This window comes from Eschscholzia californica, unplaced genomic scaffold (genome assembly GCF_041429995.1).
Source record: "Eschscholzia californica isolate CP2 unplaced genomic scaffold, dmEscCali1.0.p SCAF_5, whole genome shotgun sequence".
In the NCBI taxonomy this organism is placed as follows: domain Eukaryota; kingdom Viridiplantae; phylum Streptophyta; class Magnoliopsida; order Ranunculales; family Papaveraceae; genus Eschscholzia; species Eschscholzia californica.
This window is the reverse complement of record NW_028238472.1, coordinates 3,304,424-3,321,988: the sequence shown is the minus strand read 5'-3', so window position 1 is coordinate 3,321,988 and position 17,565 is coordinate 3,304,424. Positions and strand designations below refer to the sequence as shown.

General features: G+C 38.7%; 1 protein-coding gene across 1 annotated transcript; it reads left to right on the top strand.

Annotated features, from left to right (window-relative positions):
* Positions 1–14,987: 14,987 nt before the first annotated feature.
* LOC147536307 (antimicrobial ginkbilobin-2-like protein) lies at positions 14,988–16,888 on the top strand. The gene is made up of 2 exons (XM_086639689.1): positions 14,988–16,062; positions 16,593–16,888. Exons 1-2 carry the CDS (start codon positions 15,039–15,041, stop codon positions 16,658–16,660), a joined length of 1,092 nt encoding a protein of 363 aa, XP_086495815.1. The 5' UTR covers positions 14,988–15,038; the 3' UTR covers positions 16,661–16,888.
* Positions 16,889–17,565: the final 677 nt, after the last annotated feature.

Here is a 17,565-nt window from a genome sequence, read left to right as displayed (position 1 = left end):
TTGGGGCGAGTTCTTCAAGAATAGAGTAGTAATACTTTTATCTCAACCCCAAATCATTCACTTTAGTCTCATCACTGGCCAACCAACTCCTATATACAATATATGAAATCCAATACCAACTTACATAAATGGAAGCATATTTCAGTCCAACCTCAACCTTCTTCTTGATAAACCATAATCTTTGCCTAAATCAAATGTTTCTTTATTTAAGTTATTTTGTGTAAATTTTCTATTATCTTGTAATCCATGTATATCCTTCAATTATCTTGTAATCTATGTATATCCTACAATGACTGTAAATATAACTCATTGCCTATGTTAAAGGCAACGAAGAATTCTCAAAATTTCATGGTATCTGAGCTTAGGGTGTTCGAAGAAAAAAAAAACTATCTTCTTTTCTTTTGAAAATGGTTGTCTCTATGTTCACTCCCCTCCTTTTCTCTGATTATAACCTTTTCCTCTAGAAAGAGAAATTATATTGTTCTTCGTTTTGCTCCGGCGAAGGGTTGTCCCTTCGTCGGAATCTCTTTTCCTTTCCTTCTTCGAGTGTGTTGTTTCGTTTGTTGTCCTAATTTTAACTACTATAATCATCCTAGTACAGTTTTTGGAGTATGGAGGCAAATGTTGGTATGGGAAGAAGATTAGATTCATCAATATCGACAATTCATCAACCGACTAACCATTATCAATTGTCTTTGAGAGAGGAGGAAGTGGGTATGGCACCACGAGTCGTCCATTGATGAAGATCAGTGTTTCCTTGTTTTATCAACTGTGGAAAATATAACGATTATTAGGCATCTTACTATCAATCCATACTCCATGATCCAACCGATTGCAAGTGCAAGGAATAAGAGTTTGTGATTTTTCTACTTATGTTTTAAAACAATAAAGTTATATGACCTTTAGGGTCCTTTTATTTAGTTTTTGTCTTGTTGCTCCTTTCCCTTCATGAAGCACTTTACGTTCAAAAGTGCTATGTATTACTTTACTTATTTAACTCTCATATTTTTCTTAGAGGAGTTAAAATTCTCAAACCATGTAATGTTCTGGACTGATGTCCTACTTATGAATGAAATTCTGATTTTATTAAAAACATAAAAAACAATGGTTGTCTCTAATCCAGAGTAAATAAGTGTTAGCCAGAGTAAATAACTTTTGTTAAAAGTGGCGAGAAAACTCAAGGAATCTTACCAAATTTTGATAAATTTCTACCTCTTCTCTTCAATCAGAAAATGTGTATCCAGTAACAAAAATCTAGATCCGATTCCTCTCTTATTTCCACAACCCTTGTAGCAAAAAATTAGGCACTTCAATCAAAACAACAAATTAGAGAGTTCTCAAATCTGAATCGTGGTGGTCGTTCTTCTTACAGGGACGAAGTCGTGGTGGTCGCACTGGTTTTCTTAATCAACAACATGGACAGAGTTCATCGGTTCTAGGTGTTTCTCCACCGCAGCGACCCTTTTGTCAAATATGTGGTTGTATAGGCCATATGGCTCTTCAGTGTTATCATCATACTGATCTCAACTATCAATCTCAGGATGTCCCTCAATCATTTATTGCCTACCAACAAGTAGCCCCTTTTGATCCAAGTTATTATGCTGACTCAGGTGCATTAATCATATGACGAATGACGAAACAAAGATGGTAATTCACAACTCTTTCCATGGATCCTGATCAGATTTCCATAGGGTATAGTACACTTTTACCCATTAAAAACATTGGGAATGTTGTTCTTGGCTCACCTTCCTATTTTATTACTTTGAATAATGTTTATCATGTTCCGTTAATTAAGATGAACTTATTAGCAGTGTCTCAGTTAACTAAATATTTTGATTGCTGGATAATTTTTAACCATGATCATTTTTTTGTTCAAGATCGACGAACTGGGAAGCTAGTTCTTAAAAGGCATCAATAAAGATGGATTTTATCAATGTTTGGGGCGAGTTCTTCAAGAATAGAGTAGTAATACTTTTATCTCAACCGAAAATCATTCACTTTAGCTCATCACTGGCCAACCAACTCCTATATACAATATATGAAATCCAATACCAACTTACACAAATGGAAGCATATTTCAGTCCAACCTCAACCTTCTTCTTGATAAACCATAATCTTTGCCTAAATCAAATGTTTCTTTATTTAAGTTATTTTGTGTAAATTTTCTATTATCTTGTAATCCATGTATATCCTTCAATTATCTTGTAATCCATGTATATCCTACAACGACTGTAAATATAACTCATTGCCTATGTTAAAGGCAACGAAGAATTCTCAAAATTTCATGGTATCTGAGCTTAGGGTGTTCGAAGAAAAAAAAAACTATCTTCTTTTCTTTTGAAAATGGTTGTCTCTATGTTCACTCCCCTCCTTTTCTCTGATTATAACCTTTTCCTCTAGAAAGAGAAATTATATTGTTCTTCATGAGTTTCATCTTCATGATTTTGTTCTTCACCTGCATTGTCATGCATAACCTTAGAAGAGATATGTGGATCTAGATCAATGAGATCATTACTATGATTCTCATGCTTCTCAACTTTCCCAAAGTCTTCAATAGTTTGATCTTCAAGAAAGACCACATCTCTACTTCTAATAATCTTCTTATCGACTGGATCCCATAACCTGTATCCGAATTTCTCATCTGCATAGCCTAAAAAGATGCATTGCTTGGCTTTATCATCAAGCTTTGCTCTTTGATCTTTAGGTATATGCACAAAAGCCCTGCAACCAAACACCCTTAGGTGTCCATAACTGACTTCTTTCCCAGCCCACACTCTTTCAGCTACATCTCCATCTAATGGTGCTGAAGGTGATAAATTGATCAGATAACATGCAGTACGCATTGCCTCACCCCAGAAACTTTTAGGCAACTTAGCTTCTGAGAGCATACATCTGATCCTCTCCACAATAGTGAGGTTCATGCGTTCTGCTACACCATTTTGTTGTGGAGTTTTAGGAACTGTCTGTTCATGTCGAATACCATGGGTTTTGCAATACTCTTCAAACGACCCGATGTATTCTCCTCCATTGTCAGTGCGAATGCACTTCAATGATTTTCCTGTCTCCCGTTCTACCATGTTGTGGAAATTCTTGAAAACTGCAAGTACCTGATCTTTGGTCTTTATGGCATATGCCCAAACTTTCTTAGAAGCATCATCTATAAAAGTGACGAAATACAAAGCACCACCAAGTGTTTTGACTTTTAAAGGTCCACAAACGTCAGAATAAACAAGCTCCAAAACACTGGATTTTCTTTCAGATGCATTCCTTTGAAAGGAAACTCTATGTTGCTTTTCTACTAAACAATGAGAACAAGTGTTTAAATTTATACCTTTTATGTTCGGTAAGTCTTGTCATTTAGCAAGGATTTGAAGTCCTTTCTCGCTCATGTGCCCGAGTCTTCTATGCCAAAGATCAGTGGAAGAATCTTTTTCAACTGCACTCAATTCTCCTTTGCACAGTTTTACTTGAGTCTTGTATAAAGTACAACACTTCTTCCCTCTTGCTATCACCATTGACCCTTTTGTGAGCTTCCACTTTCCATCACCAAAGTGACTGTGGTACCCTTCATCATCTAATACTCCGGTAGAGATTAGGTTATATCGATGATCTGGTATATATCTCACATTCTTCAGAATCAATGTACTCCCTGTGCTCGTCTCAATTTTCACTTCTCCAATTCCTACGATTTTTAAGAAACCTAAGTTTCCCATCCTGACTTTGCCAAGGTCACCAGTTCTGTAAGAGTTAAAGAAATCCTTACATGGAATAGCATGATGCGAAGCACCTGAGTCAACCAACCATGTTGTTTCTGGTTCTGACTCAGTCATACTTAAGCAAGTGTCTCCACAACCTGAGAGTAAGATAATGTCATCACCTGAGGCAACTGCCGCAACATTATCTTGTTTTTCATCATCCTTTTTATTTTCCTTCTTTGGTTTCCTGCAATCACTCTTGTAATGACCCATTTTTCCACAACCAAAACATCTAACTTCTTTCTTTGGTTTTGATCTTCCCCTTGACTTATCACGGTTATGAGGTTTTCTACTTTTACCTCTCCCCCGTCTTTCTGTAACAAGTGCCTCTGAATGAGACTCGTCTGACGATAATTTCCTTCTTGTTTCTTCATTCAACAAACTACCTGTTACGTGATTCATACGCATTATGCCATCAGGAGCAGAATTGCTAAGAGACACCACCAATGTCTCCCAACTATCTGGTAAAGAATTTAGAAGAAGTAAGGCCTGCAACTCATCATCCAAAACTAACTTCATTACAGAAAGCTGGTTTACTAGACTTTTCATCTCATTCAAGTGTTGAGCAATTGAGGTTCCTTCTTTATATTGTAATTTTCCTAGCTTTCTGAACAAGTAAGCCTTTTTGGCAGCTATCTTCCGATCATACAATTCTTCTAATTTCCTCCATAGACTAAAAGCGGAAGTCTTCGTCGATACATGATGAAAAACACTGGGTTCTACCCATTGTCGAATAAATCCAACAACCTTACGATCTAATACCTTCCAGTCTTCTTCATCCATCTTTATCGGTTTTGTACCGTGATTTTCAATGGATGCAGCTAGGTCTTTGCAGTATAACAAACCTTCCATTTTTGCTTTCCACATCAAGTAGTTTTCTCCATCTAAACTAATCATTCGATTAGTATTCACTTCCATATTTCTGAACAATAAATCCAACCTTAGCTCTGATACCACTTGTTAGGAAAAATAACCTAATTAACTTGTTCAGGAATATGAAGATAAACGATGCGAAGTAAAAGTAGAGACACCAAGATTATTTAACGTGGCAAAAAATCCCTCCAAGCTAGAAGGTAAAAAAACCACGGGACCTAGTCCAGAAATCTTCCACTATAATTAAATAATGGGTTACACAATTCTTCAAGATGTGTAGAAACACTCTTGGACAACTCTTCACCAAACCTATGGTGGATAAACTGAACAAAGAAACAAAGAAATAAAATCTCTTACTCCTTAGGATTTGTTCAAATCCTAGATTACTAAAGGTTGAAGAAGATAACCACAAACTAAATTGCTTCACAAGATTAATAATCTTCTTTTCTTCAAGCCAATATTCTGCTTTTTAATCTCTCTTGAAAGAACCACTTCAGAAATCTCTCTTTCTCTGACTTCTCTTTGTTCTGGAAGTTGTTGTGTATAATCTCTTCCCTTTCATTCCCTTTTATAATGATAAATAGGGAGGTTTACCAAAAGAAATAGGAATTCCTTTTTAGGCTTGAAAAAATAGAAACTTCTATTTTTTCCCCAAACAAGGAATAAGGAAAATCCTATTCCAACTAGGAGTCCTTTTATTATAAGGAGGGACCCCAACAGGACATATCGGTTTATTTATGTTTGTCATAATCTGTTGGAATCGGAGCCTATTTTGGCTCGAGCCGACTCGTCAAACTCAGAAACTGAACGCGCCATTGCGTTCGTCTCGTTGAGCTCTACAATTTAGAGCCAAGAATCACTCGAATCCGATTCCGGATGAATGAGAAATTCAAGGTTAAAGTTTGGACGAAGAACGGTTAAATAAGGACTAAATCGCCAAAGAGGACAAGTCAAGTTGAGGGGCATTTGCGCGAAGAGGACGCGCTCAAATCTGAACGGCCAGCGTTCATCGCGCGGGTTTGCGCCAGATCCGACATCTGGCGTTCACTCCGTGTTCGGGCACGCGTAAGGCTACATCTAACGGTCGGTTATTCATCTGTGGGACAGATTCGGTATGATCTGACGGATCAGATTCTGGCCGAGTTTTTGAGCTGAATCTGATGGCCTAAAATCCACCCGAAAATCCCAGTTATATAACCAACTTTTCTCAAAGAGTTGTGTCCCTAAAAACCAAGAGTCTTGTCTGAAGGGGAATAACCTAGTGTATCTCATACACCTAATTGTCTATTAGTGTTGGTAGCGGAATCTCAAACATCATATGTTTAACACTAATTCCAGGATCTATACATGAACATACCAATGAACTAGATTGGAAAGAAGATTACCTCTTAATCGCTTTCCCACGAACTAAATTCCGATCAGTATTCGGAAGATAAGAGCTCCAAGTGTAGCTCCTCTACTTGAGACACCGAATAATGACTTGAACTCCCTCCTTTCAGTCAGCTAGGACCTTCTTGAAGGTTGAGATGAAGAACTCCTTCTTCTTGACTAGATACTTGAGAAAACTCCTTTTCTCTCTCTCTCTCTGAGATGTATATTCTGAAACTCTTTCAGACTTGGGAAATTTCTCTTATGAAATTGCCTCTTGCTTTAGGTTGTATAATTAGGTATATATAGAATTCCCTAGAAGAGGTATTAGACTCAAACTAGGATTCCATAAACCTAATTAATAGGCAACACCCAAAATACCCTCCATTGGGTCACTTAAGTGTGGCCGGCCAACATAGCCCTTTATGGGCTTCCTTGGCCGGCCCACTTAGGGCCTAGCCGGCCATCACATGGCCGGCCCTATTGCCTTGGCCGGCCATCACATGGCCGGCTTCCCTAAAGCCATTCCGGGCCTCCCTTTTGGGCCCGGACATGTTCATCCCTTTCGGACTTCTCCGAATCTTTCTGGACTTACCAATAACGGATCCAATCCACTTATTTGCCATTATCCATCTAGTCAATTCTCTCCGTTCAAATCATTATTCTGTTGTGTAACCCTTGTAGGATCCGGTCTATGTTAGCCGCGAATCAACTCTTGATTCGACGATCGTAGTTGGCTTCTAGCTAAGCATTACGACCCCTAATTGGACCGGACTAATGATCTTCCGAATAAGGTCATTAAGATCCTAATAGCCAAATTGCACGCATTGCATCCTTGGTCGAAGGACACTCCTTCGGAAGGATACCATTCCTTCAGACTTCAGGCACCATATCCTTCAGTCTCCCACTTGTACTTAGAACAAGTGCAATGCTCGATTCCCATGTTTTTTCGTATCTCATCTGATATGTCATATTTATCAGACTCTCTTGATCCCGAGAACAACTTCCAATCCAAACGATTAACTCTTAATCCGTTTGAGCACGGCCATGCATTTTTCAGTTGTTTCTCATCAAGTGGCCCGGAGATACTTTATCCTGATTTTACTCAGGAAAACATAATCCATTCTTGTACTCCCACTCAATTTCATGTCTATCCTGTCTCCCCCAGTATGCCGCTTTTATAACCACTTTTTACGGATGGCGTTTGACGGTACCAAAGTTCGACATTCCTTCCATAAACTGAGTGAGTACTCATGTTTTGAGGAATCTCTCCAATTTGCTTGAATGAGAGTTATGACACCTTATAACTTCAACTCTTGAAGTACTCTCATTCGGCGGGTTTCCAGTGTATCATCAACTCTTGATATACACCCATGAAGTTGACCTTTGAATACTCCTATTCCCATAGCCCAAGAAACAGCGCTATCTTGTCAATCACTCATGCTAGTCTTCATAAGTCATTATTGTCCAACTAATGACCTGGACTAGGGATAGTAGGATGATGTGCTTCCATGTTCACTTAGTAGGGTTTCTTTCATTAGATCACGTATCTAATAAACCTACCTGGAACACTCCATCCTTTTGGACTGTCGTCTAAATTCTAAACCACAATTTAGATGACGAAATAAACCCAGTTTATTTCGGATAACAAGAGTTTGTAAAATTTGAGCACCCGCGTGAACTCCTTCACGTTCTCAATTTTACAAGTCTTTTTAGGATTCTCCTCCTGGATCCTAATTCCTTAGACCCGAGCATCTCATGATCGTTCTAAGGTGACAGTTTAGTTTTCCTTTTTCACTTCGCTTTGTAATTATCTTGCTTTCGAACTCTTCGTAAGCTGTTACAATATTATCAGTTTTCTCCCACTGAAATTAGTACTTCCCAAGTTCTAATTTTACTTTCTTATCTAGTAGAGTTAAGCAACGACTCCCAGCATGGAAAACTCTTTCCCATCTGTTAGCCCTTCCTAAAAGATTCCTATCTTTATTTTCGGAAGATTACTTTTATGACTATCTTCAATCTTCTGACTTGGATGGGCGACGACATCTTTTCGTACTCCAAGTACCTTCTTAGATGTACGGGTGAACAACAATCATCTCATGATCGTTCTTATGTTTTCCTAACATAAGTGTCTCTCCTGTGTTTTTCACGGGAGTTGGGTAGAATTTCTCTCCCAGAGAACTTCTTATTCAGACCTCTCCAAAACTCCTTTTGAACGAGTCTTTATCATCTAAAGTCCATCTCCATAGACTTTTGATGCCCATGGTTAATTCACCCTCGTCTTCTTGTCCTTTCTCGCATGTCTCCCACATACAGGACCCCTGAAACAACTCTTGTTTCACTCCCACTTACCTTCTTGTCTCACAAGATTCAACCATTCTTACTCTTATCTCTTTGGATTTCCGATCCAATTTCAGAGTGGTTTCTGCTATAGTTCTTATGAATCTTCCCAAGACTCATTGGGGTTTTTGAGCAACCTTCTTAACTCCTTAAGAAGTTTCTAGGCGATCGTCCCTTGAACCATTCAAGTCGACATCCCTTGTCACGTAAGACGAGTAACTCTTACTCTCTTTCGTTTTAAGACGAGTAACTCTTTACTCTCTTTTGTTTTAAGGCAAGTAACTCCTTACTTCCTCTTGTTGCTCTTTATCGAATCCCATTCGATTTTTCCTCCCACTTGTCTTCTTTAGAAGGACCCTCCTTTTAATGAAGACACCATCGAGAGCAACAATCTCATTGTGTTCCGATGTTTGGCGAGAAAACCCCGTTCTTCTTCTTGAAGAACTTATGTCTAACACGCTTTAGACATTGGAATAATTGATAATTTTAGAACTCCTTCTAAAACGATATCCATATCCGAATGGACTCAATTATTCACTATAGCTTTTAGGTTTTTAGTGGTTTGGCAGATACGTATTAGACTTTGTGTTTTGGAAGACTGATGACTATCGAACTCATGATCTCATCATGTTCTTTTAGTCATCCCGATCCACTTCTTGATTTTGGATTTGTTTCTAAAACTCCTCCACAATCAAGTCTTATGTTCATTCTAATCACACTAATCGCAGACTTTCATGTCCAACATTGTTTTCTACGATTAACTGAACTCTTGTACTCTTACAAGATTTAGAATGACTAAGTTGGATCGTTCGTTAAAATTTACTTAAAAGTTAGATAGGCTCCTTTAAGAACATCATAAAATATCTCATATTTTATTCACTCCCATAATCTCATTACAGAGTCAATGTTCTAAAAAGAAAAAGAAATACTAAAACTGCTTTAAAGTATTGCCTATCGAGTCTATGATCCTTCTTAAGCTTTTCCAGCAACTCTTGCCTACTTCAGCTTTCGACAGGTTCATCTCCTCTTCAATAAATACTCAGCTCCCTCTCGCTCCTGTCATTCATAATGATAAGAGTCTTTTAGGTATCCCATACCTTGAGGAATGTGAATTCATTGAATAACTTTTAACAATTTTTACCTTGACCGGAACTCCCAGCTCCGTTCTTTCTGTCTTCCAGGAATTTTGGACAGTTTCTTTTCCAATGGCCCGAGCCATTGCAATAGAAACACTTGGAATCAGAATGGGTACTCTTGTTCATGGCAACTTCTTTACCTTTCACTCTACCCGTTTTCTTCCTTTTGAATTTCTGCTTCCCGTCCTTCTTAAATCCCTTTTCTTTATGAACCATTAGAACTTCTTTCTTAGGTTCAGCTATCACAATGTTCTCTTCGGCTGTTTGGAGCATAGCGTGTAGTTCTTCTAGAGATTTGTCCCAGCCATTCATATTATAATGCATTCTAAATTGATTAAACCCACTATGAAGTGAATGCAAAATAATATCAGTGGCAAAATCTCGGCCATTATCGACTCCCAGTCGATTCAGTTTTTCAAAAAGACTAATCATTTTGAAAACATGTGGCCCTACAGGCTTTCCCTTTTCAAGACGCATATCCAATATCGTCCTTGAAATCTCATACCTCTCCATTCTTGACTTCTTTTGGAACAAATTCCTAAGTTGTCGAATCATGGTGTAGGCATCCATCTCTATGAACTTATCCTGAAGATTAGGTTCCATGGTTGCCAACATGAGGCATGTTATGGGTTCGGACCTCTTCCGAATGTTCCTTTCTTGCTCCCTTTCTTGTTCAGTCGAATCTTCATTGAGAACAGGAATAGGTGTGTCTAATACGTTTGCCTTATGTTCGGATCTTAGGACAAGTCCTAAGTTCCTTTCCCATACCATAAAGTTGTCACCATTCAACTTTTCTTTTTCCAGAAGCCAGCGAATGCTGCTTGAGTCTTTTGTTGTCATAATTAAACTACATGTAAGAAATGCGAAAGTGATTAAACTTGTTATCCTGGCAATTTTCCTAATTTGCCTATATTATTCTACTTTTGTTGTCCCCTTAGAATAATATAATTCCAAGATCCCATTCCTGTGAAGCTAAGCGTACTTTGGCACTGCCCTTAACTTCACCCTCCTGGGTGAGTAACTCCTTACTGATCATATCTCATATGACTCTTGGTTAACGATTAAATCGTCCTTTAGCCTCGAAATCCAAAACTCTTTTGCTGACTCGTTTGAGAATAACCATTTAGACATGTAGACCTCTTCAATAGATCTACCCGTATTGTCCCGAGGTAAAAGATGGCACCCTGCTTTGGCATGACCCACCATCGATGAACAAGGGCTCAACAGGTGTCTTAATCTGGGTAGGCTTTACTCAAAATTCTTTTTGGGACTTATTACGTAATTTATCAAGTTGCGTTACTGTGAACTCTTGCATAACCATTCATGATTTATTACGTAAAAGTTTATGTGGGTTTGCGTAATGATTTGTTAAATCTTAGTATTACCCCTTAAAAGATCCCATCTTTTAAGTTTATTTCTTGTTCGCCTATGGTTCGATTGGATTCTTATCCAAGAACCTCTATTGACTACTCCCACTTGAACCATGATCTCATCATTCAGTTCGTCAATAGATTCTAAGACCCTATACTCTAAGTATTATTCGGGCACAACTCCTTGCGCTTAGAACAAGAAACGATAATCCTATCTAAAGGTATACTATTCTACGCAATCACATACATCCATACATACAAAAATATGACAATCATAATAAATAAAGTATGTATCCTAGATTCGTTTCTAGGTTTTGCTATCACATAGCTATTCGTGGGAATTTGTGACATCTCTATGTCTAATGTTTCTAAAGTTTCGTATTCTCAATACTCAAAATAAAACATTACGTTTCTTCCTTAATTGTTTCCAAAATCAAAATAAGGAAAAACTCCGTTCGGGTACTCCTCTAACCCGGGTCTAAGTCGGAAAAATAAATTATGCTCGGAACCGGGAGAAAAGTCTGAAAAACTCCCTTTCAGATCATGGCCCAAAAGGCCTTTGAGTCTCACTCAAAAGATCTGAGTCAACCCTGGTCAAAGCCCCTTGACTGGTCTCTGGTCAACTCTTGACTCAGCCCGGTCAAGGTCCGGTCCTAGAGACAGCACCTTCCTGCCGTGCTATGTCTCTCGGGCAGACGCGTCCTAGCCCAGCTAGACGCTTCTGTCCTAGGACAGACCATAGACATCTCGGATGAGATGTCTAGGATGCGTCCTGGTCGCGTCCCAGACGCGTCCAGGCCATCCGGTCGCTGCATATGCCTCTCGGATGCTTAATCCGAGAGCTGTTGGAACTCCCAGACGCGTCCCCGACGTGTCTGGTCTCGGGACAGCACACGTGCCATCTCGGATTTTTGGTCCGAGATGCACCCGTGCCCCACAGTCGCGTCCCAGACGCTTCTGTGCACAGACGGCTAGGCCATCCCATCTGGGATGCCTTCTGGACGCGTCCAGACGCGTCCTAGACGCTTCTGGATGCTCCGGTCGCATCCGAGTTGCGTCTGGAAGCTTCCAGTCGCATCCGAGATGCTTCTGGTTGCTCCAGACGCATCCTCGATGCATCCGGACGCCCGTCCAGTGTCTCGGTCCTAGACCGAGACTCTAAATAGGTTCCTCGAGCGCGTCCCAGACGCGTCAAGGATCTCCGAGACGCTCCTGTCTCGGAATCCTATTCCGTCTCGGACTGGGATGTCCCATACGCGTCCCACGCGCAGGGACGTCCGAGACCCGAGAGTCTCGGACTCCTAGTCCGTGTTGGACTGGGATTCCCAGACGCGTCCTAGACGCTCTGGGATGTCCGAGACCCGAGAGTCTCGGACTCCTAGTCCAGCTCGGACTAGGATTCCCGGTCCTTCACGGACTGGGATTTCCAGTCCCTGTCTGTCTCGGACTGTCTGTCCGAGACAGTGCTGGTCCGGCCCGGACGCGTCCTGGACGCGTCCTGGCCGGTCCGGCCAGTAGGGTTTCCATGTTTTTTGGAAAATCCTGCCGTTCCAACTTCTTTTTCTTTTCTTTCTTTCTGTTCCAGCTGCTGTTAGGTACTGTTTTTTATCAAATCATCAACCAATCTTCATGGTTTTGATGATTTTTATCAAAATTCTAAAACCCTAACACTTGTTTATGAAAACTCTTTTCATAAAACTTTGTTTCTAGTGTTTCTAGGTCATGAATCTCATCCAAAACCCTAATTTGATCTCATCAAACTTATGTTTAAATCTCTATTCAAACATTAAAACACTAATATCTAGTTGTTCAAGTGTGAATCTAATTCATCTAGTCAAAGATAGTTCATGCAAACGGCTCTGATACCACTGAAGGGGAATAACCTAGTGTATCTCATACACCTAATTGTCTATTAGTGTTGGTAGCGGAATCTCAAACATCATATGTTTAACACTAATTCCAGGATCTATACATGAACATACCAATGAACTAGATTGGAAAGAAGATTACCTCTTAATCGCTTTCCCACGAACTAAATTCCGATCAGTATTCGGAAGATAAGAGCTCCAAGTGTAGCTCCTCTACTTGAGACACCGAATAATGACTTGAACTCCCTCCTTTCAGTCAGCTAGGACCTTCTTGAAGGTTGAGATGAAGAACTCCTTCTTCTTGACTAGATACTTGAGAAAACTCCTTTTCTCTCTCTCTCTCTGAGATGTATATTCTGAAACTCTTTCAGACTTGGGAAATTTCTCTTATGAAATTGCCTCTTGCTTTAGGTTGTATAATTAGGTATATATAGAATTCCCTAGAAGAGGTATTAGACTCAAACTAGGATTCCATAAACCTAATTAATAGGCAACACCCAAAATACCCTCCATTGGGTCACTTAAGTGTGGCCGGCCAACATAGCCCTTTATGGGCTTCCTTGGCCGGCCCACTTAGGGCCTAGCCGGCCATCACATGGCCGGCCCTATTGCCTTGGCCGGCCATCACATGGCCGGCTTCCCTAAAGCCATTCCGGGCCTCCCTTTTGGGCCCGGACATGTTCATCCCTTTCGGACTTCTCCGAATCTTTCTGGACTTACCAATAACGGATCCAATCCACTTATTTGCCATTATCCATCTAGTCAATTCTCTCCGTTCAAATCATTATTCTGTTGTGTAACCCTTGTAGGATCCGGTCTATGTTAGCCGCGAATCAACTCTTGATTCGACGATCGTAGTTGGCTTCTAGCTAAGCATTACGACCCCTAATTGGACCGGACTAATGATCTTCCGAATAAGGTCATTAAGATCCTAATAGCCAAATTGCACGCATTGCATCCTTGGTCGAAGGACACTCCTTCGGAAGGATACCATTCCTTCAGACTTCAGGCACCATATCCTTCATTGTCCCAAAACTCTAGAGATGTGTCCCCAAAACACTAGAGATGTGTCCCAAACTAATGTGACCACTCAATTCCTATAAATACCAACCAAACCCACTTCATTCAACATCAATTCATTCTCTTCTCTTCTTCTCTTCTCTCCTAACAATTAGAAGTTCTGGTTTGCCTAGAATATCTAATTAAGGGAGTATTTCTAGAAGTTCTGGTTGGACTAGAATATCTAGAAAAAGGAAGAAAGAAATTTTAGAATGAAGTAATAATCATAGGTCGTCTAGAACATCAATTCAATTCACTCTCTTCTTCTCTTCCCTTCTAACAATTAGAAGTTCTGGTTTGCCTAGAATATCTAATTAGGAAGTATTTCTAGAAGTTCTGGTTAGACTAGAATATCTAGAAAAAGGTAGAAAGAAATTTCAAGTGATATTTGAATTTCCGAAGCAAATAGAAGATCATCCGCATTAGTCCAAGAGCTCATAATACTTACAAAGGTTCGTCCGCTTTCAGAATAAAGAAGTACCATCTTAAAACTCTGAAAGGAAAGTCGTTGTATCCCGAAGGCATACACCCTAACGTTTGGTACTGTTACGGGGGTGTAAAATGTCTTAAGGAAAGAGAATTCATTCTTGCCTCGACTACACTAACACCTATCTCGGTTAGTCCGAAAGAAGAAATATTGATAAATCATTATTTCTTAATAGTTTATCTCTCTATGAGTTAGAGAAAGGAAACTCTGTCTGAATCAAGCCAAGACAGAGATAACTCGACTTATCGATTGACAACCAGAGGAACAACATAATCTTCTAAAGAGTTGTTACTTGTTACCCATGTAAAAGGTGTATTATCAAGTTGAAAGAGAGTTAAGAGGCATCTGAACCTTAGGGTTAGTTAGCTATAAATGAAGATCTTTCAGAATTCCTGTAATCTTGTTCTTGAGTGAAATTGTTGTACCATTGTTCGTAGTTGAGTATGTCTTACCAATTGGACCACGTAATTGGACCACGTAATTGGACCACGTAAATATCTTATCATTTTTGTTTGTTTTTATTATTGCTTTTTATGGCTTGCCTGTTTTTCATTGAAATAGCTTGGTTTTTTTGATGATGTGAAATAGCTTTGTTGAACAGTTCTGTTTATTGGTCTTGCAACGTTTTATGTACGGCAGCTTGACTTTGACTTGTTAGTCTTTACCATTGACTCTGATAGAAGACTTCAACAATAACTCCCTACTCCTATTTCTTTAACTTCATGAATCCTCGGTTATATAATATAACACCACTTGAACCTAAATTAAGCCATTCAATCACAATGTATTCCTCTTTCAAATTCCTCAATTTTCTCTGTCTAACCATAATCATTCAATCAACTCTCATCATTGCTCAACAACCTACTTTCTTAAGGACTATTTGCAATCCAAACGCATATTACTCAGATAGAACCAAATTCCAATCCAATCTCAATCTCCTTCTCTCTTCTTTCTCCTCCATTAATGGTAATCAACTCCATAATGGATTTAGTGATGGGTTCTTTAACAACACAATGGGTATGAACCCAAATAAAGTTAATGGTCTTTTTTCATGTAGAGGTGATGTAACAATTGAATTATGCAAGAAGTGTGTTCAAGCTGCAACAATGGGTATCAAGGAAACTTGTCCAAAACAAAAAGAAGCAATTACTTGGTACGACGAATGTCTTTTACGATATTCAAACCGGTCTATATTCTCGGTTATGGAAACAAAACCAAGTTTCAATATGCAGAATGTGAAAAACGTAACAGACCCGAAACGATTTGGAATGGTATTAGGGAAACTAATGAATGGTCTTGTTTCAAATGCAAGCATTAGTTCATCAAAGTTTTTAACAGGGGAAGGGAAACTGAATAGTTCAAGTAAGATATATGGATTAGTTCAATGTACTCCTGATTTATCTCCTAATGATTGTACAAAATGCTTGAAAAATGCCATTAGTGAAGTTCATGCTTGTTGTGATGGTAGAGTTGGTGCAAGATTTGTTCAACCAAGTTGTCATGTTAGATATGAAGTATATCCTTTCTATCAATTGATGAGCAATCATTCGCCAGCTCCCGCCCCTTCATTGACTCCAACCCCTTCAATATCTCCTGCGACTATGGAACCCGTAAGTCCACCGCCTAGTCCACCGGTGCCATCGATGAATCCAACTCCGTCCATACAGCCACCAAGTCCAGCACCATCCATGAACCCAAGTACTTCTTCCATACAACCACCAAGTTCACCACCATCCACGAATCCAACTACTTCTTCCATACAAGCACCAAGTCCACCACCATCCACCAATCCAACTCCGACAAATGGTACGTATGTTAAATTTTGGTTATAGAAGTTCAATTTCGGTTTATATATGTAAATGTTTGTTTTGCTCTAGGTAGAGATTTTCTTTTTAATAAACTAAGTTGGTTGAATGGTAAGTTCTAACCCTTATGTTTTTCTTCAATTTGGTTCATGAAAATATTTTCCACAACCCACTCCTTGGTAGACTTATCGTATATAGAAAGTTGTGTTGCTTTTCGACGAGATTGAGCTCATAAAACAAATGGTATTTATTGATCATTTTGGAACTATTGGAGCTCGCACATTCTAGAAATCGCGGTTTCAAGTCTCTAACACATCCTATAGAGAGGACTTTAAAGGGGTTTTGGGTCGTATTCATTTCATTTAAAATGGCCAAAGAAAATACAAAACATTTTCGGAAATGATTTGGTTTTTTTATTTTCGGGTATTTTGCAAGACAATCTTATTGTATTAGAAGTTTTTCATGTTCCATATTTTTGTTTTAAGTAGTTTTTGTTAAAAATAATGATAAGGTTTTCATGTAAATGTGCAGATATGGGGAAGAATTCTTGCAACATTGTTCTTACTATCATCATTCCTCTCGTTATTGCTCTCATTTGAGATGGATATGTTAAGCTAGTTGTTATCTCATCAAAAGAAAAAAAAACTAGTTATTTCAGTTTATTGATTGGGTACATGAGAGAATATGTTTCTTTCTTCCCAAGATGTTTTGTTTCTTAGATCAATTTAATGATTGAGTGGATAAGTGTGAAACCAAATTTACTTTTTGGTTGATTTACTTGGTTAATGTAATAATCATAGTTATATAATATTTTTATCGTTTTATGAGCCGAGTGAACCTCAGGTTAAATTATACCGTTTTCTTTTTTTAAAAAATTGATTACGATCTATGATAGTCATTACAATAGCATTAATACATCAAAGATCTGATAAGCAAGATAACTACGTAATTCAAAGTGTTACAAAAACGAGTTTATAGCTCAATTAAACCTGGCCTAAAGTCCAATAACATTATTTATACCTTGATAACCCAAGTTTAATAAACCACGGAATCCACCTCTTCTAAGAATCGAATATGAGACCTCCAAAATCTTGAAGTTTTTATTAACATCATCCACCACTTGCCCACTTGGGATACTAAATGTTGATAAATTGTACCATTGTCAAAACTACAAATTTAATGGTAAATAGTTTTTTTTAGAGAGCAACAAATCTTTAGTGTAGGTTTTTTTTCCTTCTTCGGAACTTTAAAGTAAATGCTAACCTTGTTTTGCAATTTCTTTGATATCTTCGAAAACAAGATTATTTTTTGTTGAATTTTCTTAAAAGGTTTTTTTATAGTTCCCTGCAATGGCGCGTATACATAATAGAACAATTTGTTTGCAAACTACATCCAAATGTAATAACTTCTGGTCGCCCAAAATTTAGAGAAATGACTCTTTAGTTTCAAAATCATAAGGACTTTGTCAATTTACCCTTAGCGTAATCATTCAAACTAAGAATCC